At 44.9% G+C, this 26,615-nt stretch overlaps 1 protein-coding gene across 1 annotated transcript in view; it reads left to right on the forward strand.

The window, feature by feature from the left end:
- SMC1B (structural maintenance of chromosomes 1B) overlaps positions 1 to 26,615 on the forward strand; it is a 2,533,210-nt gene that overhangs the window by 191,015 nt on the left and 2,315,580 nt on the right. The window contains exon 4 of the mRNA XM_085652431.1: positions 8,640 to 8,843. Within this exon, the coding sequence (XP_085508557.1) occupies positions 8,640 to 8,843 (204 nt within the window). The remainder of the gene's footprint in view (positions 1 to 8,639; positions 8,844 to 26,615) is intronic.

Here is a 26,615-nt window from a genome sequence, read left to right on the forward strand (position 1 = left end):
GCATATCATATATAAGTCAAATGACATAATGGCATAATTTGAGGAAGCGAAGGGCAGGTTTTTAAAGGAATAAGAACTTTATGTTGGAGAACATTTTTTTTTAGTACAGTAAATCATTTTTAAAAACTGCCAAATTTGCTCTCTGAGGCTGCGAGAGATTGGACTTGAAGACAATTAGACTGCACGTTTGATGTCCGTATGTATAATGTAAAGATGGGCAAACAGTTTGTCAACAGTTGAAATGAACATGATGGAAACAGACTATAGATGTTAAGGTGGCTGTATTGTTTACTTATGCCTATATATTGAAGTAATCCAGTAAGCATGTTACTGGCAGGTTGCCAAGAGGTTTATTGAAACGCTTTGAATAAATGATTTAAATACAAAAAATGCAATAATGTTGTAATGCAGAGCGCTTCCAGTTCGGGCACATTCGTTCAGCTAAAGCCTTTTAATCTTTTCATATGGAGAACAAAGTCTTGATTTATAGATTGAAGAATGTGACTGTGCTTAACAAAATGAAGGATGTTTCTCGGGGATTAATCAAGATCATTTATAGGAGCTAGGAGTGCTAGTAACAGTATTGTTGAGGATATTATGACCCGTCTGATGCACAGCTGGAACATGGTTTCGATTAGAGGGTTTGTTTCCGTTCTATATGGAAATTCTTAAATGGCGGGCCTTTTATTAGCTGTCTTGCTGCCTGCAGAGTTGCTTGGCAATATTCTATTTTGGCCTGGGTTAGAATTCTGCTCCTCTCGTGGAGTTTGCAGAGTTTTTCCACTTTGCGTATTGTGCGGAGTTCCGAAAAACTCCGCTCTGTATAGCGGAGTAGAGTTTTTTCCTCACTTGCGCTCGCCAGCGCTAAGTTGGTGAGCGCGACCGAAGAAAATTTCTCAATGAGGGAGGTTGTGGCTGCCTGCTACTGCTCGCGCTGAGAAACCTTCCGTTCGCGTTGAGGAAGCTGCCGCTCAGGTAGAACATCTACTCGAGTGGCAGAAAGAAGCAGCATCCTCTTGCTCTAATTGTGCAGTTCGCAAACAAACACCCAGTGCTAAAAATCTGTGCAGACGGTGCTACCTAAGGCACTGCGCTGCTTGCGGAACTCCCCATAGGGTGGTAGAGTTTTAGGGTCATTTAACTCTACCCAGGCCTAATCCTATCAATGTATTTATTGTTGCATCCCCCCTTCTTTCAACATCAGTTTTGTCAACCAGCGATGGACTGTGACTAGGGAGCGTTTAAACTTCCACATTGTGTTCACACTATTGAAGTGTATGGATTTGTTTTGCTGTGGGCCCTATTTTCCTTGACAGATACTGTCATCACTCCCTCTCTTGGTTTCTTCGTGATCAAAAGTAAGATAATACAAGATTCCATTATCCCTAGTCTACAGGACTGGACATTACACCAGCATTATTCCAATCCAGTAACATCCACCTTCCAGAACATGAACTTAGATCGACTCACAGAATTAACTAATAAAGTAAAGTCTGGCTCACCTAAAGATCCATGCCCTCCTAGAACACAAAAAGACATGTTTACCAGTTTCCCAGATACCACCCTTTCATTGCTCAACATGTCACTTCAGCAAAGTGTGGTTCCGTGTGCTTTCAAAGACGCAGTCCTAATCCTGCTTCAAAGGAAAGCCGGTGTGGATCCCCGGCAATCGAACATTTACAGACCCATCTCGCTTCTTCCGTATCCAGCAAAAATTCTGGAGGCACAAGTAGCTAAACTTCTCTGTGCCTTCATTGAAGAGACCAATTTGTTGGACTCCCATCAAGTAGGCTTCCATCCATCTCATTTGACCGAATCCGTCATCTTAAACATGGTGGATGACCTGAAGGAGGGGTCAGGAAGGGGGCGTACGCAGGCACTGGTCCTGCGTACCATAGGATATTAACGGATAGAATGGTGGTGGCAGGTCTGAGCGGAACAGCCTTCGAATGGATGAAATCTTTTCTGAGGGATCGTACTCAATCAGTTAGGCTTGCACCCTACAGCTCGCCCAGTGCTACCATCACCTGTGGGGTACCACAGGGCTCTTTCCTATCCCCCGACTTGTTCAACCTTTTTATCTGCCCCCTGATCCATTCCCTCCAACAATGGAAGGTTAGGATATATAATTATGCAGATGATATGCAATTGATTTTACCAATTGACAAGACGGATGACTCCAAAGCATTTTTGCAAAATACTATGTTATTCATCAAAGATTGGATTAATCACAATCATCTCAAATTAAACTCTGATAAAACAGAGATAGTCATCTTTAACAATAGCCTTCATCATTGGACTCCAGCACACTGCCCAGATACACTGGGAACTCCTCCTATCCCTAAGAATTCTGTAAAGATCTTGGGCTTTCAAATTGATGCCAATCTATGCAGTCCCAGATTAACTTGGTCACGTGACCTTGCTTCTTTCAGCTGAGGAACTTCAAAAAAATCAAGAGATTCTTTACTAGGGAAGCAAACAAGCATAATTATTATGATGGATGTGATTCTGTCTTGGTTAGACTTTGCTAACATCACCTATTTAGGCCACCCCTCTAATATAATCTACAAGCTTCAGCTGATTCAGAACCAAGCTGCTAGAGTTATTTTCCAACAACCGAGACACTGCCTTTGATGACGCATCTTCACTGGCTGCCCCTGGTCCAGCGGTCAATGTTCAAGACAGGCTGTATGATCTTCAAGGCGATTCACAACAAGGGCCCAAAATGTATCTCTATAAATATTCATCCGTACCTTTCTAAACGGAGCCTCAGATCAGCACAAATGAATCTGTTGATGATTCCAAGATTTAAGCGTAAAAGAATGGGTGGCTCTTCCAATTTTGGAATTCTTTGCAGATTGAGATGAGGCATATGACGGACTATATGAACTTCAGGAAAAAACTGAAAACTTGGCTCTTCACTCAGGCCTATGGCTAGACTCTACCTCTGGGGTGGCTTTCAACTCAGCGCCAAAAGACTTCTGGTGTACGTGCGCTCAACAAATTCCCTATAACATAACAGAAACCTTCAACCAGTTGTGGGCTGTTGTCTCACAACATGTGAATAGAGTGCTACGTAAAGGCCAGGTTAATGCCAGACCGAGGTAATCTACAAATACCACAGTAGTTACTGCTGAACAGAAGGTGCCTTCATGTCCTGGGCTACAGTTAAACTCAAGTGGTCCTTTTATTGGCTGAATCATCAACATATGTGTTTTTTCAACAAAACCGCCTCTATTACTTTCAGGGCACTTAAGCGCATTTAATCTGCTATATGATCTGTCTGTTTGAATGGGAGTGGCTTTAGACTTTGAAGTCATTTATTGTAATAGGTTAATTGTGCTTAGCTGGTCAGCATGGTGCTGATAATCCACTTGAGTTCAATCCAATTCAATTGAGTTGCAGATTGTCGAACTGAGGTATAGATAACCTAAGCACATTTTCCAGAGCTTTCAACGTAGCACGCTTCCTTTAAGCTGTTTTTGTCTCTATATAATTTAGCCTAGGGAGAATGTGAGTCATGGGTGCCTTTAGAAAATCACTAAAGTATTATTGGGAGCTGTCATTATCTTTTAGCTCAGTGAGAAGTGGCAGCTCAAGGACACTGATTTAGTCCACCATGTAGGCTCCCTGCAGTTACTTAAGAATAAAACTACATGCAGTAAACTTGTGATCCACTTCTTTTCAGCAGTTGGGCATAGTGCAAGCTTATTGTGGGGGTGGGGTTTAGGTGCAAAGGTGGAAGAAATCACACAGCTATGGGAGCTGCATCGATTCTTTTTGTTAATTTTAGGTTCCTACACAACAATATTGCAATAAATATTAATCGGACAGTTCATGTATGTACATGTATGTAAATGTGTATGTATGTGGTATTTCTATAGCGCAAACGTAGCCAAAAGGAGGGGTAGGGCTGTATATGGTCAAAGGAAAGCTTAAAGTCAACAAAATATTGGAGCGGAAGCTGAGTTGCGGAAGGTGTTTGGCGTTGGGGCAGTCCTGATGGATAAGGGGATGTTGTCCAAATCATGGGTTCATAGATGAAAAAGGCCTGTTGGCTTTTTGTTTTAGGTTTTGCCTGCCCAGATCTTGCACTGTGCTTGTGAAATCTACAGCATTCAATCTAAAATCTTAATAGGGGCTTACATCCCTTACGGGTGATTGTTCACGCTTTACAAATGTGGAATATTATTACAAATGTGGATTATTGCTTGCTTGCGTTTTATTGGTTCCTGTGCTTGCCACTTAAACTTTTCCTCCGTTTCTATTGGCTGTAGCATGCTATTTCCTGTTCTTTCTTGTGTGTTTTGCTCTTACCAGTTTCCCAAGGACCAAGTATTGTTTCCATCCACTTTGCCGGAACTCTTTTTTTTTTTTAAGCGTGTTTGCACCTCTGCTGGGAAGCAAATCGCAGACACCCGTGCCCTGGAGGATGGTGCTTAGGTGTAAAAGTGAAGTATATATAATAATCCGCTCTTGTGTGCTCCGTGTTACAACAGGCCTACTTCAGATGCTGTCATTGCTGCCCTGTTGTCACAATTTGCATCTTTGCCGGCTCCTTTGAAAAATAAAAATTTTGAACTCTAGTCAGACAGACAATATGATGCTGGCAACGTCATGTTAAACACGTTGCGCTTTCGTTCTTTATGCCGACTTATAAAAAACTGCACATGCGCGGGGTAGTGCTCTAAACTGCCTGTCAACGTCTGATTCTTTAAGAGGTATTGATCACCCGAATGCTTGGCTGCTGAATATTACCTCCTGTAGGCATGCTGTTTGCGACTTGTGGATCATCCTCGTTTGTTTTAGTTGTAGTTTGCGGCTTTCTGATGTACAGTTAGTCTCAAGAATGGACTATGAACATGACCCCGGCATTCTGGAAACCCGCCCTAATGAGCCTTTTCCAGGAATCTCGTACGATTGAACATGGGGACATGGATATGTAGCAGCCATATTAGAACATGCTTGTTGTCTATGAGATAGGAAATTAACTAGGCACCAGTGGTAGAACAGGCTAAATCAATGCAGCCACCAATCATAACATTTTGTAGCTGTATATAATTTATTTCATCCACTTTTCGCGTGCTGCAAAAGTGAAGCAAAGAGTGTCCTTGTATCCAGGAGAGGATGTAGCGTTACGTCAGATCTGCCGACTTTGGAATGGGGAGCCAGCAGTGCTTTGTTTCTAATATAAATTCTCAGGGGGCCACTGCAGGTTGCACCACCCATTGCTCCTAACAGCATTGCCAATGTGTGCATAACTATAGATTTTGATGCTTCTTTCACGCACAGTCCTTGGAGCAAAGTCCACATATTGACAGTGCACTAGTTGCCACTGTACATGTGAATATAACAGCACTGATGCTTCATGCACATTGTAGCATTTTATAACTGGTACAGTAATATACACAAATCGTGTTGGCCTTTTTATTATAGATGCGGTCGTTTTAGCAGCTCTGATTTCTCAAACCTTGAGTTTCACCTCACTGGGCCATTCTGCACGTACCGTTTTATAGCGGTTTATTACTATTCTTCGGACACATGGTCACTGTAGTCTACTGCATCTTTGGCACTTTTATGGTTTTACATCATGCATGATTTTTGGCTAATCTGGTCACAAATCTATTTTATGGTTTGGCATATATCATTTTTCACTTGGTACTCTTATTGTGCACACAGCTCAAGCATTAATTGGAGTAGGAAGTGTAATTTGGAATTTGTTTGGTATGTCGTGCACTGCCTGCAGCAGAGTCTAGCCATGCGCCACACAAACGAGGGCTCAAAAAAATTCACTTTGCAAGATTTTATAAAACCTTTTTGGCCCCATTACCGAAGCCTGGTGCACAAAAGGAGAAATCCATGTGGTTCACTTTTCAGGCAATGGAGTAAACTCTATTTGCACAAGTGCAGGACATATACATATTTGCTAGTGTGCAGTGCACTGAGCTGTTTAGTTGTTCAGTTATAAAAGCATGACGCAGCTGCTTTCTTTGAGGGAGGCAAATGTTGATATCTTGGCCACGCATGACTCACCTGAGTACATCAGATAAAAGAGCCTTTGTGTTGTATGTGATAACCTTAAACCATGGGTAACTCCAGATTACCAACGTCTGCACTTGCTGTCATCTCTAGGTCAAGGCCTTATGGGAGTCTTAAGATAAAAGATTAGCACCAAAAGGTATTTCATGTGCACGGCCACCAATAAAAAATCTCATATTGAAGTTGACACAGTGCCTGATCTCGTGCATGCAGAGCCCAGTGAAGAGTTTGAGGCTTGCCTTGAGAACAGCACAATATATTGCCTTTCTCAATAAAAAAAGTCATAACACTTTAACAGAGTTTCAGTTACTTATATTGCATAACTACTCACATAACTACAACAACAACAAATAATTATAATCACATATGCGAAACCTAATGGATTTACCAATGCTCTTCTTTTTAGCACTTCTTAGTCTGCAATCAGGTGGTGTCCTGGCAGAGGGGGAGATGAGACCCACCTGAGATGGTGATCTTGTGTGCAAGATAAACGTGGGTGCTGGTTGGGATGACAATCTAAATGTTGCAGTTGGTTTTAGCGCAAGGTGCAGGCCAACATGGGAGAGGTGTGGTGCAGTGGCCAGAGTGCTTGACTCCGGAGCACGTGGCTTGCGGTTCAATCCCTTGTGCCGGCAGCAGTTCAGCTCTGCATCATGTGACTGGTTAATAGCTCACTTAAACTCAGACAGCCCCCAGCGCCCTGAAACCCTTAAGGGTGGTTATATATTCGTGCTTTACAAGTAGGAATTATTAAAGGGGTTCCATCAGGATTGGGATGATATTGCTTCCAGCCCTAGGTGAGAGGTGCAGCGGCGTGTAGGATGCCCCGAAAGGGTGCCGGTTTGAGTCTGAGAGGCCATGGAGTAGGGCATTAGCCCTATCCAGATATGAGAGTACAAGAGCTCGAACTGCAGACCTGAAGTCACTTTCTGGAAAAAAGTGTTTCTTTAGAAGAGAGAGCTGGTACCTCGCGGTCTTATGTTTTGGCAAGTGTGTTCCTTGAAGGAGAGGTTGGTGTCAAGTGTGAATCCAAGTGATTTGCCGTTCTGTTAGGGGTTTGTTAAGGTTCATGTTAGTGAGCCAGCTTTGTACTGTATCTTGATTAATGATGGTTTAGCAGTGTATATTCTGTTGGGTCTGGCCTGGTCTGTCTGGTCTGTCCAGACACATGTAATAATATAAATCATGATTAAAATGTCATAAATAGAGAGGCTTTTTGTCAGTTTTCTACATCCACTGGCAGGGCTCGAAAAATCCTAAAATATTTACTAGACCTGCAGGTCTAGTAACATGAAAGATCTCCTTGGCCTAACTGTAACCTACTTGCTCTCTGTCTCTGAGGGCCGAGCAGATGTGACAGGATGGCGGAATTTAATGGCATCATTATTGCTCATTCCCTTTGTGAGCGATGGAGATACCTTTCGGTCTTGTTTTCTTGTCACATTTGCTCCGCTTTCAAAGACAGAGGTCAGAACTCAGTTCATCTTCCTACTCGCCAAAAAGGTTGAATAGGCTTTAAAAATAGCTCGTCCTGAATAAATCTGGCTCGCCATAGAGAGCGGGCGAGTGGATTTTTTTTAGCCCTGTCTGGTTTGTTCAAATGTCATCCACAGTTTGCTTTTTCCCTTCATGCTTTATCATCTTTTATTTTTACTCGCCTTTGTCTTGTCAGCCTGTTTTAAGGTTATAGAAAATAAAATCCAGTAGTACCTTTTTTCTGTGCCAGTAAGAGGCCAATTCGACAAGCCTATTCTGACACAGTTATACAATCTTTTTTGACTAACCTTTCCGTTCCAATAGCAGCCACCAGGTTGATAAAACCAACATAGTGAAAGCCCTGCTAGAGGAAAAACATTTTGTCTAGGTTGGCTTTACCTGTTTCTGCTCTGTCTCCTCTTTTTCAGGCTCCTACTTTACATGGGGGAGGCTCCGCTCATGTCCTACCCCTTCATGGACAGTGCGGGGCGCTCCTCCTTCAACTCCTACCTATTTCCCTATTCTCTGGCAGAGCCTACATTCCCTTATACCCTACATTTGTTTTTTTTCTCAACTTTTACTATGCTTCTCTGTACTTTCCTTTCTAGCTCTGGTCCTTTTGTTTCCTTAACTGGGCAGTATGATGATTACCTGAAATTTCGTACAATTCCCTGAAATCAAAATTTCTTCAGGCCTTTTTTCTCTATTTTGTCGTTTCACCATAAAGAAGGACCTTTGCAAATATAGGCAATGGTTATTTATTTCATTAAAATGTCTATTGCAAGCTTATGGCCACCACATTTAGGCAGCAGAAATTTCGTTTTATATTTGTGACAAATGCTTGCAATTTAAACTACTAAAAGAAAATACCCATCGCACCAGCTGCCAAAGGTCATACCTGTTGGTTTTGACAATGGTTTTTCAGCCGATATTGCATTCTAATTGTCTTCACTTCAGAAACACATATTGCCTCCTAGCAGAATATTATCTCTAAATGGTTTATTTTCTTGAAAATCGATATAGGCAACTTCCCACCTTTTTAATCAGAAACAGTCTATTAAATAAAAAATAACTTTGTTTCCATAATTTGGCTTTTTATCATTTACATTTGGTTGTTGTTGTAGGGAGAAGTGGAATCAATTGCAATGACAAAACCCAAAGAAAGAACTCGCCTCTTTGAGCAGATTAGCAATTCTTGGGAGCTTGCGGAAGATTATGAAAAAAAGAAAAAGTTGATGCAACAAGCGGAGGAAGATGCACAGTTTAGTTATAAGAAGAAGAAAAATGCAGCTGCTGAACGTAAACATGCGAAACAAGAGAAAGAAGAGGTGAGGTGCAACACACTGTTCTTTCATACTTTTTATGATCTTTAGTTACTTTTACATCTGAGGAGTGTGGAACCGTGCCACCTCCTGGATGGTAGCCAAAACCTACTCCAAATCTGAAAGTGTTATAATGTTGGATATATGCAATGTTCTGAGGGCCTGATGCACTAAGCAGTTTAACTGGGCAAAGATCTGCAGTTCTGCGTTGGCGCCCTTTGAAGTGCAGTTTCTAATGTACTAGTTCTTTCGATTCCTAAATTGGGATTAGGAATGGATACTGATTCAGTATCTGAAAGGGTCTTGTAGTAATCATGCCTTCCAAATATCGAATCAGTATCTAATGTATCAATGATATGCGAACAAAATCCTGTGGCAAAGCATTTATATTTTACTGACACCTCGAAGGAGGTAGTAATGCTTTGGAGAAAGTGAAAGGGTCTCTTTGGACCCCTTTTCCCTTTATGACAGTAAAAATAGAAAGTTTGTTTAAGAGTAGGCAGTGGTCCACTTGCCCAGTGCCAACTCTTCTTAAATAAACAAAAATGGAAAGTAAACCTTTCTTTTTTATATGCTGTCCCGTTTTCTTTAAAGAAAACAAGCTGCATTAAAAAAAAAAGATTACTTTATTGAAAGGCAGTCACAGACATGGTGGTCATCTGGCCCTAGAAGGCCACCATCTCTGTGATGGCCTCCAATGGTAGTGAGAAGCAATTTTCAACCTACCTCATTAATATAATTTTGAGGTAGGTCAGATTGCGACGTCCTAAGAATTGGATTAAGAACCAACCTGTTTGGAAATAGGTTGGTTCTTAAAAATGTTTACTAGACACAAAAAAGTCACAAAATTTGCGACCAGTATTTTGCAGCTAGATCTTCAAATATCTGGCCCTTACTCTATTTCCGCTTTGACTTATCATCTGTTATACAGGGCTACACTGATTTTCTTTTAAATTCTTACTAGCAGCCTACTCTGGTCTTGATGATCAGGAAACAGGTCTTCAAAATCTGTTAAGGGTGTGAAGGAAACACAAGATGATTACCATATGTATGTGTATCCAGTCAGCCAAATCTTGGCTACCCACATATTATGGTTTAATGGTCAACTATTATTCCTTAGCAGAAAACCAGTAGCACTGTTTTAATAGAACTAAATATGCAATTTGAATTTATGTTTCTGCCTATTTATCGTCAAAAACCTTATCTCCAGGTTTTTGTTTAAATTATCATTATTTTTTGTTGGCTTTTTCAGAATGAGCACAAAATACAACATAGTGCCCAATAGTCCTGCACACAATGAAACGGATCTTGTTATCACATTCGCAAGTACAGAGATCAATATTATACAGTTGGTGAGACCCCTCACCAGTTAGACACTACCCTCTGACTTTTCTGGCACTAACAACAGATATGCTGTAAGGGGACTCCAAATGTCTTTTGGCCTTAAGGTCCTCGGTGACTCTTCTGAATATATTTCCAATTGCTCTCTACAGTAGGCCAAATCCGAGAGGCAGTACTGTGTGGTGGTTAGTGCTTGTTTGTTCCAGTGCAGAGCAACTCTCCGCTTTGCCAACAGGGCCACTGCCACAAATCTACAAGTAGCCAGCTGTAAGCTTTTGACCAGTCCCAGCAGACATATTCGAGGGTTACACTCCACTGGCTTCAGCACCATTTCTGCCAGGGCTTCTGTGACTTGAGCCGCAAAACACCTAATGGAAGTGCTCAACCAGGCTAGATGCAGAAAATCCGCATCAGGTGCTTTGCAGCGTATCCAATTTGCATCTGCATCATTTGACAAGTGTATAGTAAATTTAGTGTAGATACTTAGTGTACGATTCTCAAGTTACAGCTGGGTGTAAGCATACTCATCTGTGTGTACCAAAAGACCCAATCCACCAGTTCCAGTAGCCAGTCAAGGGCTGCATTAAATTTCGCTAGCGCCAGACCTGGGGCCACTGGTCTGTCTGTTTGGGCTGTAGCATATTATTTAGTGATCAAGCTCCTGCGCATAGTGCCAGTGAGTAAGGTTTGTAGTGCACAGACTGTAGGGGATTCCTCTGGAAATTGGGATAGAACTCGCGGAGGGCAGCTCTGAGGCAATAGTATGTCAACGTCAATATCGATGTATGCCGCTATGTATGTGAGATGTCCGGAATATCTATAAAATTGCCACTATGGTAGGCGTCGCCCAGAGTTTTCAACTCCTACATGGCAAGCAGTCCTAGCACTTTATCCTCCTTCGTTACCGATATGGCTGGGTGGAACAGCTGCGGGAGGGGCGGAGCATATAAAGGTTCCTTGCATGTTCTCACTCCGAGTGCTCTCCAGGTTCTCATAGTGGAGTGAATAGTGTTACTTTCCATTTGTTACACCCACTCTTATTTATGCGTCAGCATAGCTTTGAGTTGGATGGGGTAAGCATCATCGTGATCCACCGCAAGATGTGGTACATATTTGCGGAGTCATACCAGTAGTGGGCAAAGTGGGCCTGAGCACAAAAATAGTATAACTTTAAGTCTGCTTCATTGCAGGCCCCTTGGCCATTCAGAAGTGTGAGTATGTCCCATCGGATCTTAGGTTGTTTCCTCACCCATGCTAGCGTAATCATGTGGTCCTGGTGTGTGTTAAATAGGCTTCAGGCTTTATCTTGGAATTGTTCCCCAAAGTCATGCAACTAGCTCTAGATGATGCAGCACCACCCAGGAGCCTAGCGACAGCGTTTTCAGATGTCACTAATTTGTTCTGTAAGGGCACCACCAACACCAATGATCTCAGATACTGTTTTTCACATGCTGGAACGGCAAGTTCATCATTTTACTCACTGTTTCATAATTTTTTTCCTAAACTTTTTGATTGTTTTTTGTGGTGTTCCTTTAGCATGACTTCTCCAAAATACGTTCGATTCAACCCATGTATTAATTATCATAGATATGTCTATATCTTACCCTCATCCCCACTGTCACTGTCTTAGTTGCCTATGCCGCAGCTTGGGTGAGCTTATCCACTTTGAGTGGCATTATGTGTGGTATGGCATTAGAGAGTCCAGGGTTCTCTTCCAGGAGATACTAGTCAATAGTCCAGCTATTTATGTCTACTCGTGCAGGCAGTTGTTAACCGAGGATGCCTTTGCCAATCACACGTTTTGATTTGATTTTTTTATATCATTGATGGAGTGACCCAATGTAGGCTTTTTTATTATGCCTTTGTCGTGTGTACAAATAATTTGGGGGTCCATGTGGTATTTATTATATTTTTTTATTTATATGGACCTCCGGCATGGGCACTTACAAAAACTAAAATTGTTGGTTATCTTAATGGACTGTTTACACTGCACATATTGTCCTAATATTCTTGACCCAAGGAATGTTTCAGATATATTTTATATATCGTAATTTCTTAATGGCCTGTTTTCTTTTCTTTCTCTTCCTTTAACTTTCTTTTGCTGGTTTACATGACTTTGTATTTGACACTCATTGGATGGCACAGAAAGTTAACTAGAGGAAGAATGAAAGAATGAAATAATGTTTACAATTGTTTGCGTAATTTGCACAGATGTATTTTACATGGTGTGTCATTCTGTCTTCTATGTTCATTGTGATGATGTCATGATCAACCTTTGCACTTGCACTTTAAAAGCTCAGGCTTCCCGAGACAGCGTCATGTGATCAAGGCCTCTGGAAGGCCGAAACGCGTCGTGGCGGCTTTTGGGTTTTGGACTGAATAAAAACCACTAGCACTTACTTTTGGGTCCGTGTTCGTCTCTTGCGCATACACGCTGTGCTTTTGTTGAGGCGATTCCTTGTGGCAGTTACCTTTTCTCTGTTTTTGCTTCTACGGAGTGTCACGGACCCCTTCTTCGTTTGGGCCGAGCAACAGGAAGCACCCTTCTGGTCACCCGGAAGTTCTACGAGCTCCTAGCCGGAGCAGATGCGAGTGCCCCCGGTCAGCAGACAACAACCCCTACCGCAAGCCAGTGGCCAGCCGATTCGTGAGCAAGCGGCCGTGAAAACTGCTAAGGTAGGAGGTTTTGGCATTGGGAACCGGTGAAGAAGTGTGCGGACTCGCCTACGCTAACGTAGCTATTTAGCGTGTTTAGTTACAGTGAAGGTATTATTTATAAATTATCCTCAACCCAACTACAATGGCTGCCGGCGCTGGGAGAAGCCGCGAGGAGGCGGCATTGGAAATGTTTGACGACTCACCAGTTTCAGCACCTGTAACAACCAGTGCTCAGGAGGTCCCTAGAACTGGCAATGTGGATTTAAAAGAACTATTCAAAAAATTGGAGAAAGCCATGCGCATTGAAACCTCTAAATGTTGGGAGCACCGTTCTCTGTCGCGTTATTTGGAAGTCGGGCGTATACCGCGAGGTTTACGCATTATGCTGGCACCCAGCTATGAAAATCCTGACCCTCAAATGTTGGTGGATTGGGCGGAATGCAATCTACAGTCCTCTGCCAATTTATTGAGGATTTTGGTGAGATATGCTGAAAGCGATCGCTTAAAAATACAAACTACCATAGAGGAGTTAAACGAACAAATCAGCAAGCTGGGTCCCTCTGAAGCGGAAAAAAGGCTCCGTGAAGAAATGCATACTCGTTTGACCAAGGAAGAAGAGTCTATTAAGAAACGCAAGGCTTTCAAGTTTCAAAGGGACAAAATTGACTATCAAAATGGCCAAATCTTTACATTCGCAAGGAAATTTGTCACCTTTAAACAGAAAGTGCGTCAGTCTGCCACGATGTCTACAACAAGCAATCCCGTGGGTCATTTGTCATCTTCCCTCTCAGATTTAAGCTCTATTCCGGGTAGCGAATCGGAAAATAACCTCTACAAATAAGGAGTTGGGGTTTACAAAGCTTACCCTGGCACAAGAGGTGGACTGTTTGCGGCAAGACAGACGCCATACATTAAGACCACGGGCACAGAACACGAGAGCGGAAGGAGACGCAACAACATCAAACGAAGGGAACGCAGGCAACACCGCAAGATCCAGCAGCGGTCAAAAACCACAGAACGGCAAAAGAGGGCAGAAGCGATGGACCCGCAAGCAATGATTACGGCTGTTCCACCCCTAGCTGTCATTAACCTCACAGACATGCAACTGAGTACCAATGAAGAGAAGATCTTGGCTCTCGGCCTCTCATTCTGTCCAGCTGATAATTTCAACTATGCGCAAACTTGCATAGATGTTTACAAGTTTACACGCAAATTAAAACTTCGTAAATTTTTCGAACTGAATAAAAACAAAATAAGTACCACGCAGAGTGAAACCATTTCCTCTAGTCCTCCAGTAGGAACTGTGGGGGATTTCGATCTTCTTTGTGATCTTCATCAGCTACATGAAGAGGGCCGAATACATGATTCATCTCAAAGTGACCTTGTGCCTATCACCAACAAACCAGGTGCAACACCATTCAAACCTAAGTCCACTTTCAACCCCATTATGGTCCATGACAATATAGAAATCTTCAATGAGAGAGTAACTTGCCAATTGAAATCCTTGCACAAATCAGTCAAATGTGCTCGGCAGAGCCAACTGCATTGGAACCATGGTTATGGACAACTGATGAAGTAAATTCAAAATGATGATAACATCATCGTCCGACAATCGGACAAAGGAGGAAACGTGGTGCTATGGCCAAGACAGCTGTATGTGGAAGAGGCCTTGCTACACTTAAATGACAGAATGTGTTACAAGAGAACCGAGTGGAAAGTGGTAAAAGCAGCTTGGAGTGACTTTTACAACATGTTATTGGCTTGGAAGAGTGCAGGTCTCCTCAGTATTGAGGAATTGAAATTTTTGAAGGTTAATCATCCTATCATGCCGGTTTTCTACCTGATCCCCAAAATACACAAGAACGCAGTTAAACCGCCGGGGAGACCAATCATTTCGGCCAGGGGGAGCGTTTTGGAAAAGACCTCACTATACATTGATTTTTTCCTACAAAAGCATGTGAAGAGACTACCTTCGTATATACAAGACACCAACAACTTTTTGAGGAAGATTAGTGAGATTGAGTGGCAGGATGAATACTGGCTAATCACGTTGGATGTAACCGCACTATATACCAGTATCCATCATCAAGATGGTATCAAGGCGGTGGAACACTTTCTCAAAACTGAACATATTTATATGATGGACCACTGTAAAATGATATCGGCCATGATTAACATCTGCCTTAATAACAACTATTTTTTGTTCCAGAATATTGTATTCCAGCAACTAAGAGGCGTAGCGATGGGGGCTTGCTTTTCCCCAAGCTACGCGTGCTTACACATGGGCATGTGGGAAGAGCAAGTCCTCCACAAAGAATATAGCGATGTCATGGCTAACAACATCATTGCCTGGCATCGCTATATAGATGATCTTTTCGTGGTCTGGAATGGGTCAAAAACATCAGCCTCTGATTTTATTCAAGCCATTAATGTCAATCAGCTTAACCTACAATTCACAGCCGAGTTGAGTCAAATTAGAGTTAACTTTCTAGATGTGGAGGTCTTCATTTGCGAGGGTAAGCTACACACCAAGCTGTTTCGCAAAGCAACAGCGGGCAACACCGTGTTGCACGCACACAGCCACCACCCCGACCACCTTATACGCAGCATCCCCTACGGGGAGATGCTGCGCATAAAACGGATCTGCAGTACTGATGAACACTGCAGGGTGGCTCAGGAACACAGCAAGCTCAGGTTCCTCACCAGGGGTTATTCTCTAACCATTATTGAGAAAGCTATATCCCGGACTAGGGCTCTAGTCAGGGATCAGATTCTGGGTCTCAACACCATTAGTTCGAACTCTGAGAACACTCTCAGTTCGGCACTCATTCAAGATGATACACCCAGAATAATTGTAACCTATAGTCGTCAGCATAACAACTTGCGCAAAATCATCAAGAAGAATTGGTCGTTGATTCGCCTAGACCCTGTGATTGGCAATAGTGTAGCAAATAACCCCGCCATCACTTTCCGAAAAGCGCGTTCTATGAGTAACATGTTGGTCAAGAGCAGTCCTGAGCTTAAGAGCAACACAGGCAATTGGTTACAAGCCAGCAAGGGATTCATTAAATGCTCCACTTGCAAGGCTTGTTCCTTAGGTAAAAGTATGACCACCTACATTTCTCCATTCTCCAGTACTCCCTGCAAAATCCTTAAAAAACTCACTTGCAAGACCGATTTTGCAGTATATGTGCTGGAGTGTACGTGTGGCCTGCAATACGTTGGGAGCACCAAGTTGCAGGCGCACAAACGTATACTCCAGCACATGAGAGCCATCACTAATCACGACGCAGCTTACCCAGTAGCCAGGCACTTCGGTGAAAAACACAACAGTAACCTAGAGGACCTCAGCTACTTTGTCATCGACACAATACCTCCACTTAGACGTGGAGGTGACAGGGAAGCCATGCTCAGAAGATTGGAGACAAGGTACATTCTTGAGCTAGACTCCAAGGTACCTAATGGGTTAAACTCGGGTGAGGACTGTTATACCTGGCTCTGATTGCTATTGATTGCTCTCTATTGCTTACATGTTCTGGGTTTCAGATTTTCAATTTTTAACATAAATAAGAAATTTCCCTCCTGAGTTTATTGATTACAATGACAGTAATGTCCATCTGTCTGTCATATGCTTTATAATGCTGTCGTATTACTTTTGTGTTTCCTCCTCTACACAAGTCACCACTATGTCACAGAAAATATATTTTTCCTATTATGATCGCACCATCACTTTGAACATAATCACGCATACATGGTACTTGCTAATTCTTTCCTTTTTACTAAATTGATATGAGGCAAGATTGAGTAGAATCATAACCGGATTGATCCAGCTATTTATGTCTACTCGTGCAGGCAGTTGTTAACCGAGGATGCCTTTGCCAATCACACGTTTTGATTTGATTTTTTTATATCATTGATGGAGTGACCCAATGTAGGCTTTTTTATTATGCCTTTGTCGTGTGTACAAATAATTTGGGGGTCCATGTGGTATTTATTATATGTTTTTATTTATATGGACCTCCGGCATGGGCACTTACAAAAACTAAAATTGTTGGTTATCTTAATGGACTGTTTACACTGCACATATTGTCCTAATATTCTTGACCCAAGGAATGTTTCAGATATATTTTATATATCATAATTTCTTAATGGCCTGTTTTCTTTTCTTTCTCTTCCTTTAACTTTCTTTTGCTGGTTTACATGACTTTGTATTTGACACTCATTGGATGGCATAGAAAGTTATCTAGAGGAAGAATGAAAGAATGAAATAATGTTTACAATTGTTTGCGTAATTTGCACAGATGTATTTTACATGGTGTGTCATTCTGTCTTCTATGTTCATTGTGATGATGTCATGATCAACCTTTGCACTTGCACTTTAAAAGCTCAGGCTTCCCGAGACAGCGTCATGTGATCAAGGCCTCTGGAAGGCCGAAACGCGTCATGGCGGCTTTTGGGTTTTGGACTGAATAAAAACCACTAGCACTTACTTTTGGGTCCGTGTTCGTCTCTTGCGCATACCAATAGACGGGTGCTTTGAAACGCGAAGGTGCACTCGCGTTTAAAAATGCGCGCTCACTCCCAGTTACTTTCAGGAACTTGGAAAAGCAAACGAAATAGCACCAGGGGGGAAGATTTTGAAAAGGCAGCCAAAGACAGCATCAGTAGATTTGTAACTAGAGGGTACAATAAAGCATTCCTTGAGAATACTCTGCAGCGAGTAAGGAATATACCCAGGGCCACCCTATTCAAAGAGGACCAGCAAGTGGACACACAGGATAAGAAAAAGAAAAGCAAGAAAAGTAGAATGGATGAGTGTGATACCAATAAGTTTAGAATGGTGACCACCTTTTCAAATGGCGCCAACCAATTGAAGCAAATCCTAAGAAAAAATTGGCACATTTTGAAAACGGATCATGTGATTGGCCCAGATATTCCTTCTGCCCCTTTAGTAACTTTTAGAAAAGCAAGATCTTTAAGGGACAGTTTGGCTCAAAGCCATCTATCTACTAGCCCAAAGGTGATGGGAACCCTGAGGGATCTTAGAGGTTTCTTCCCATGCGGCAAATGTAAAGCCTGTGTAGGCAGCAGAAGGACATTGACCTATCAGGTTGTTGGTCTTAAGAATCCCCGACCCATTAAGAAGTTTATCACATGTAACACAAACTATGTAGTTTACTGCCTGGAATGCCCGTGTGGCCTACGGTATGTGGGCAGCACGATTCATTGTGTTAAGATTCGCATCTTGGAGCATATGCGAGCGATAGCTAAGAATGATATCACCTACTCTGTAGCTAGACACTACTCTGAAAAACATAATAGCAATAGGGAGCTATTACGCTATTATGGTTTGGATCAAGTCCCCATAAGTATCAGGGGAGGAGATAGAATCAAACAACTGCGCAGGCTTGAGTCACGTTACATTATAGATCTGGGAACAAAGAATCCCGTAGGCATGAATGTGGGCGAGGAATTATCGGTTCATCTTGGTGACTAAATAACAATAGGAAGACTAACAGGATAGAGTAATATGGCCTAATGACAGGGATCAGGTATATAAGATTCTGTAAGATGTTACATTTATGTTGTGGTACTGTTTCTGTGTGATTACTGTTAACGTATCTTTTTTGTATTTATAGAGTGATTGTGATAGAGGCTTTGGGTTAGGGATCACAATTTTGCAGGAAGGACAGTGATAATGTCGAGGTTCAGGCCGATACACGGCGTCATGTTAGTAACTTTCTCCATATAGTTGGCAATTGATCTACAGTTGCAAGCTGTTCCTCTGCAATGGAGGAATATTTCCTGTCCATATTTCACTGCCGATCTTGCAATGATGGTAGCCGATACACGGCTTAATTTTGGTCAAGTTTGTGGGACTTCATGTGCTGATACACGGCGTAATAATTGTATAGTAAATACACAATTGTTTTTTCATAAACTTAGACTAATATTGGGGACCCATTTATGGTATAATGTTTAGCAATCTGTAATTTGTATTTATACATTTTAACTATTGTTTCTCCCAATATGGCGGCTGATTTTTAAAGACGATTGCCTCATTCTGTTGTCCCATTTCGATGACCATGAGAATGAATATCATGGGACTCTTGTTTTGCCTCTTTAAATATGCCGTTTTCTGGCGCGAATTTTGTAAAACATTTGATTAAGGCATCGCCGAAACGCGTCATGTTTTCTCATGCTCGCAAATGCAATAAATGATGAAATAATCGCAGGAGTGTCCCGTTGAGTGCTTTTCCAAGTTCCTGAAAGTAACTGGGAGTGAGCGCGTATATATATATATATATATATATATATATATATATATATATATATATATATATATATATATATATATATATATATATATATATATATATATATATATATATTACTTTTTCAAAGAAATTTTAATCGGTCAAAAGACAGCGCCTCACAAACTGTAATATAACTGGGCAAAATGATTAAATTAACAATCAAGCTGCCAGTGCTACATCTATGTCTGATCTCAACCCAGCCTTAGAACGTGAAAAGAACTCTGAAGATGGCATGAAGAGCTTGATTTTTTTACGCTGCGACCGTCGACAAAGGCTTAGTCCACAACCTCCAAATCACAAGCAAGGCAGAGACGAAACCAGAGATGACAGGAAAGGAGAAAGCACAACAAATGTAAGAATCAAGCAGCAACAAGGAAACAACTGGCAACGCAAGGAAGGAACGACGACAACACAGTGGTTAATTTATCTGATATTGTACTCCGTCACTCAGAGACCCAATTGCTATCCTTGGGTTTGACTTATTTTCCAGAGAGCGGTTTCAACTATAGCCAAACCCGTATTCATATATTCAAGTTTATTAGAAAGCTCAAATTAATATAATTCTACAAACTAAAACATCTGTCTAATCAATCTGATGGTGAAACATCAGCAATTGAAGTGGACAGTGCAAATCTACAAGTATTGGCTATTCAAACCATACGTAACTTACGTGATCTACAAAACGAAGAATATCATTCGGCAACAACTAAACCCACCCAACAAATATTGCAGGAACATGAGATTGTCACTTCCCATGCCATCAGGAGCCCGTCCAAACCCACATCCACCTTCTCTACTTATGATGCCACGAGATGTGGTCGATATCTTCAATGATGTAGTTGTATAAGAAATAAAATCGTTAAAACACAGGACTGAACAGAGAGTTAGAAAACATAAGTTTCAAGAGAAACAATACTTTAATCTGATACGCAACTACAGAAAAACAATCAAGTGGATATTAATAAATCGGACAAAGGTGGAAACATTGTATTGTGACTGAGAACAGAGAACCTTAAAGAAGCGTATAGACATCTGAATGACTCTTAATTGCTACCAAAGATCTAATATGCAAGAAGTGAGGAAGATATAGAACAACTTGAAACTTGATCTAACCAAATGGAAGCATGATGGCTTAATCTCCAAATAAGAATTCCATTTTTCATATGACTTCCCTGTCATGCCTGTGCTTTATTTTATCCCAAAGATTCATAAGGGAACATTTCCAATACCTGGCCGACCAATCATCTCAGCCAGGATTGACGTATGTGAAAGGATGTGTCAGTATGTCGTTTATCTTTTTTTTCCTTCTATTTCCCCTCCAGGAGTTAGTCATCTAATTACCATCTTACATCAAGGATACCGGAGTTTTTTTAAAGAGTATACAATATAACCTGATCAGAAGATCATGTGCTAATGAGATTGGACATAACATTTCTCTACACCAGTATTCAACATCATGATGGACTTAGACCGGTTGAATATTTTCTCAGAGACAGACCTATACGATTATATAATCACAACAAAATAGTTGTAGCTATGATCAATTGGTGTTTGAATAATAATTTCTTTTTTTGGCAGTGAGGTTTTTCAACAACTGAGGGGGTGGCTATGGGTGCCTGCTTCTCCCCTAGTCATGCATGTTTGCACGTGGGCTGGTGGGAGGAGCAGGTACTCAAGGTGAAAGTTCATGCAGATTAGGAGGAACATATAGTATTTTGGTTGTGATTCATAGATAATATCTTTCTTGTTTGGGAGGGAACAAAGGAGAGAGCAAGTACATTTTTTATTGGAATCAATGAAAACACTGTGAATTAGGAATGTTCGGCTAATATTGACACACGAGTCGTTGATTTCCTAGATGTTCAGATTTACCACAACAAACTAGGGTCCTAACTACCCCCTGCAGGTAACTCCACACTCCATGCGCATTTAATTGACAGCATCCCCTATGGGAAGATGCTGCGATTACGCAGAATATTCACTCTAGACAGTGATTTCGTTCTTTGTCAACTAGAGGCCTAATGGAGATTCAGACAGCGAAACTACTCGGAGGACCAATGATCGAGCTACTAAAAAAGCCTATGAAAAGTCTAAGGAATCCATTTTATTCGGTGAAGCATCAGATACTGACCATAAACAGGATCCCCATGCTGTTAGTGACAACAAGGTGGTTAATGTCAGACTGATCACTGCTTACCTCACATAGGAAAAATCTATCAGATCTGTTATGAACAAACAATGGCCAGTAGTATTAACTGATTCTACTTTAGGTCCTATTCTACCGAAAAAACCTGACTAACCTTTCGTCGAGCGTGTTCGATGAACGATGCACTGGTTAAAAGCAGCCCTGAAGAAAGTCCTACCACCAATTGGCTGTTGGCCAGAATGGGGTTCTATAAGTGCAGTTCCTGAAGGGCTTGTTGTTTTGAGATCTAACACTGTCCAGTTCATTACTTAAATTTAAATCCACACGAGTTGAACTAGAGAGACTCTTTACATGTAGAACCGATCATGCTGTTTATGTATTAAAATGCTTGTGCGGGCTTCGGTATGTGGGAAGTACCAAGCTACAAGTGGATCTTAGAATATTACAACACCTGAGAGCTATTGTTAACTCTGATTCTTCATACCCGGTGGTGCATCACTTCAAACAACTACACAACAATAATTTAAATTGTTTGAAGTATTTTGTTATTGACGCCATACTGGCTCTAAGAAGAGGGGGGAATCGTGAAAAACTACTGCATCAGTTAGAGAAATGCTACATCTTAGACCTTGATTCGAAGACGCCGAAAGGTCTGAATACCAGCGAAAATTTGCACGACTTTTTTAAATCGATGAGGTCCCTTATTGATAGTCTTATAGGCTTTTTAGTTTATGAGAACCAGATACTATTTAGTAGCTGTAAATAATATGAAATATCTGAAAGAAACACGTTAGTTAGATTCCTCACCTTAGAATATCCCCAGGCGTCAGACTGGATCCGGAAGATTTTTTCGTCAGCAATACCCCTTGCGCGTCGCTAGGCGTCGTCTGCGGCTCCGCGTCCGTCGTCGGCGTCGTGCGCCGGGATGACGTCGTCGGAGTACTTAGACGCCGCCCTCGCGCGCTGACGTCAGTTCTTCTTTTTTCCGCGCCAGTAAGCGCAGATCCAGGAGAGCTACCCCTTTTAGTCTTTTTTGACTAAATCTTTTTTTGATCATTTTTGATCCTTGTCTGTCGACATCTGGTGCCGGTAGGATGCCTGGGTTCAAGGCTTGCGAGGATTGTCATCGACTGATGTCGGTGACCGATCACCACCGCCGGTGCCTCTACTGCTTAGGCCCCGACCACGACGCGGAGTCGTGCAACGACTGCCAGGCCCTGACTTCGAAGGCTAGGCGGGAGCGGTCCCGCAAGCTTCTCGAGCTTCGCCACTCGGCTCCGCGTCGTGCGCGATCCCGGTCCAGGAGGAGGTCCAAGGATCGCTCGCGGAGCCCTAGCCGACGCCATCGATCGTCCGGCTCCAAGTCGTCGGGTAAGTCCAAACGCTCAAAGAAGTCCAAGAGGCGACACCGCTCTTCGGACTCCCCTCGCCGGTCGCGCGACTCGGCCGAGGGTCAGGGTGGTTCCACCCCCGCGGCTCCGGCGGAGCCGCAGGTGCCGCGTCCGCCCCCATACCTTCCGGTCCCTGGGACTGACGCGGCGCCGGCGGAGATCAGTGCCTTCCTCTCGGCCATGAGGAGCCTGGCCCCGCCGTCGACGCCCGCTGGCGCGCCTTCGGGCCCCGCGGACTCGACTGGGCGATCTTGCCTGCCGGCGGCTCCGGCCCCGGCGCTGTCGACGACTCCGGTCTCACCGCCGCAGGTCCCCGCGGGGCCCATGCCTGGGCCCCAGTCGACGCCGGTTGACCTAGTCACTCCTCCACCGGCGCCGACGCCTGAACCACCGACGCCGTCACCGGCGCCGCCGACGCCTTTGACGCCGACACCCCAGTTTAGCCCTCATCCGGACCCGGCGCCGGCGCGGCGTCGACCGACGCCGCATCCGACGCCGCTTGAGTCCTACCATCTCTACAGTCCGGTTCCGATCATTCCTCCTGTTTATCAGGAATCGGAAGAAGGGGGCGACTGGGAGGGGTTCGAGGACCCTCTGGCTGTTCAGTCACAGCTTTCTCAGGACTGGGCAGATGAACTGGGGGAGGCCAGTGGGCTGGACACCTCGCCAGACACTGGATTCACTTCTCCTCCGACCGTGGCTTCGGAGGAGGGTGCAGCATTTTCTGTGGTGCTGCGCAAGGCGGCCGAGGCCCTTGGGCTCGAGTTGCCTGCCGTGGCTGTGAGGACTAACATCCTCACTGAGGTGCTTCAAACCTCAGCAAGCTCCACTGAGCCTCTGCTGCCGTTCAACGAGGCCCTCACTGACGTTCTGCAGGGCACCTGGTCCAAGCCCTCCACAGTTCCTCCTGTGGATAGGAACGTTGCCAGGCGCCACCGCCCTGCTCCGGGCGACCCCAGTTTCCTGTCCCAACACCCCACCCCCGAGAGTCTGGTTATCCAGGCCTCTACCTCCCAATCCTCCTTCCCGACCGCTCCGCCGGACCGGGATTCCAAGAGACTCGAGCAGTTTGGCAAGAAACTGTTCTCGTCCCTTAGTTTGGGCCTGCGGTCCTTAAATACCGCCTGTCTCTTGGACCGTTATTCCCATTCCCTGTGGGATACGGTGGAGGACGTGCTGCCCCTGTGCCCGGAGGAGGTCCGGACGCGTCTTACCCAGGCTTTGGCCGATGGGAGGGATGCAGCACGGCACGCCATACGATGTGGGCTTGACACCACGGACTCGCTGGGTCGGGCGATTTCAACCACGGTGGCGCTCCGCCGCCACGCCTGGATGCGGTCCACGTCATTTTCCGGGGATGTCCAGACCACCCTCATGGACATGCCCTTTGATGGCATTCGCCTGTTTGGTGAGAAGGCGGACAGTGCGCTGAACCGCTTTAAGGACTCCCGGGCTACGGCCAAGTCCTTGGGCCTCTCGGCTCCGCGGGCGCACACCTCCGCTTTTCGCCCCTTTCGTGGCCAAGGAAGGGGCGCCTCCTCACGTCCGCAAAGCCACCAGCCGCAGAACCAACCTGCGCGCGGTCGCGGACGTGGCTTCCGCCGTGGCGGAAATGGAGGCCGACGTGGTCAGCCCACTTCCACCCCGGCAGCATCCGCCTCAAAGCCCTCCTAGTCCGAGCTTTCAGGCCCATACCACGCCAGTGGGCGGCAGAGTTCGCCATCACCTGCTCCACTGGCGGTCCATAACATCGGACAGGTGGGTGCTGCAAATCGTCCGAAGGGGCTACTCCCTCCCCTTCGAGACGACCCCTCCAGCCATGCCACCGCAGCACCACCGTATCTCGGGGGATCATTTGAATCTTCTCCGCGAGGAAGTTTCGGCTCTCTTGGCCAAGGGGGCCGTCGAGCGCGTTCCGAGCCCAGAAGTAGGTTGTGGTTGTTATTCCCACTACTTTCTGGTTCCCAAGAAGGGCAAAGGGGGCCTACGCCCTATCTTGGACCTCCGGAACGTCAATGCCTTCCTCCGAAAGGACAGGTTCAAGATGCTAACGTTGGCTCAGGTTTTAGCTGCCCTAGACCCTGTAGACTGGATGGTAGCGTTGGACTTGCAGGACGCATATTTTCATATCCCCGTCCTGCCGGCCCACCGGCGTTACCTGCGGTTCACGGTGGGCCAAGAGCACTTTCAGTTTACCGTGCTCCCCTTCGGCCTCACCAGTGCCCCTCGGGTGTTCACGAAAGTGTTGGCGGTGGTCGCAGCTCATCTGCGCAGATCAGGGGTTTCAGTCTTCCCCTATCTCGACGACTGGTTGTTGAAGGCGGGCTCGCCCCAGGCAGTCGTCTCCCACCTCCAGACTACGGCGGATCTCCTGCATTTGCTGGGGTTTTCCATCAACGTGCCAAAGTCACACCTGAGTCCCTCTCAGAAGCTCCTCTTCATCGGAGCGGTTCTCGATTCGGCGCAGTTCCGGGTCCATCCACCGGAACAGCGGGTCCGGGATATACAGGCCCTGATTCCCATCTTTCGGCCTCTATCCCGGGTTTCGGTCAGGCTAGTGTTGCGGCTTCTGGGGCTGCTGGCCTCCTGCATCCTACTAGTGCATCACGCCAGGCGGCGCATGCGGGCTCTGCAGTGGGACCTGAAGTTTCAGTGGGCCCAGCATCACGGCAACCTGTCCGACCATGTCTTGATCTCGGAGGGCACTGCACAGCAGTTGCAGTGGTGGCTCACGGACCGCGAGTGGGTCAAGGGCAAGAGCCTCTCCCTTCCCCAACCGGAGCATGTCGTAGTGACGGATGCGTCCCTCCTGGGTTGGGGTGGCCATATGGGGGAGGCGGAGATCAGAGGCCTCTGGTCTCCGGCGGAGTCTCGTCTCCACATCAACCTGTTGGAGTTGAGAGCGATCCGGCTTGCACTGAAAGCCTTCCTTCCCTCTGTCAGGGGAAGTGTCGTGCAGGTGTTCACGGACAACACCACCGCCATGTGGTATTGCAACAAACAGGGCGGGGTGGGGTCGTGGACCCTTTGTCAGGAGGCTTTGCGCCTCTGGACGTGGCTGGAACACCAGGGCGTCACCCTAGTGGTTCAACATCTGGCGGGCTCTCTGAACGTCAGAGCAGACGAACTCAGCCGCCGGTGCATGATGGATCACGAATGGCGTCTGAACTCCGAAGTGGCGCAAGGTCTCTTTCAGCAGTGGGGAGAGCCTTGGTTAGATCTATTCGCCACCGAAGAGAACGCGCAATGTCAGCAGTTCTGCGCGTTGGAATTTCCAAGGCGGCGCTCGCTCGGCGACGCTTTTCGTCACGAGTGGAGTTGCGGTCTGTTGTACGCCTTTCCGCCTATACCACTTCTGCCCAGAGTGCTGAAGAAGATCAGGCACGACCGGGCCCAAGTCATCTTGGTGGCTCCGGATTGGGCACGAAGATACTGGTATCCCGAGCTACTCAGTCTGTTGACCGATCCCCCGATACGTCTGCCCCTTCGGGAGGATCTTCTGTCGCAGCAGCAGGGGACGGTCCTCCACCCGAACCTGTCCAGCCTCCACCTCCATGCGTGGAGATTGAGCGGCGGCAGTTGATGCCATTTGACTTGCCTCCTGAAGTCTGTGATATCATTCTGGCAGCCAGGCGTCCCTCCACAAAGTCGGTATACGCCTGCCGGTGGAACAAATTTGTGGCATGGTGCACAGCAAAGGCTGTGGATCCCCTTTCCGCCCCTCTTTCTGAGGTTCTCCTCTTCCTTCTTTCTCTGGCCCGGCAGGGCTCTGCCCTGGGCACCCTGAAAGGTTATCTTGCTGCCATCTCCGCCTTCTTGCGGCTTCCTGATCAGCCTTCTCTTTTCAAGTCCCCTGTGGTTACACGCTTTCTCAAAGGCATTACACACACGTTCCCTCCTGTCCCTTTTGTAATGCCTCAGTGGG

The sequence above is a fragment of the Triturus cristatus genome, chromosome 4_1, assembly GCF_964204655.1.
Source record: "Triturus cristatus chromosome 4_1, aTriCri1.1, whole genome shotgun sequence".
In the NCBI taxonomy this organism is placed as follows: Eukaryota; Metazoa; Chordata; class Amphibia; order Caudata; family Salamandridae; genus Triturus; species Triturus cristatus.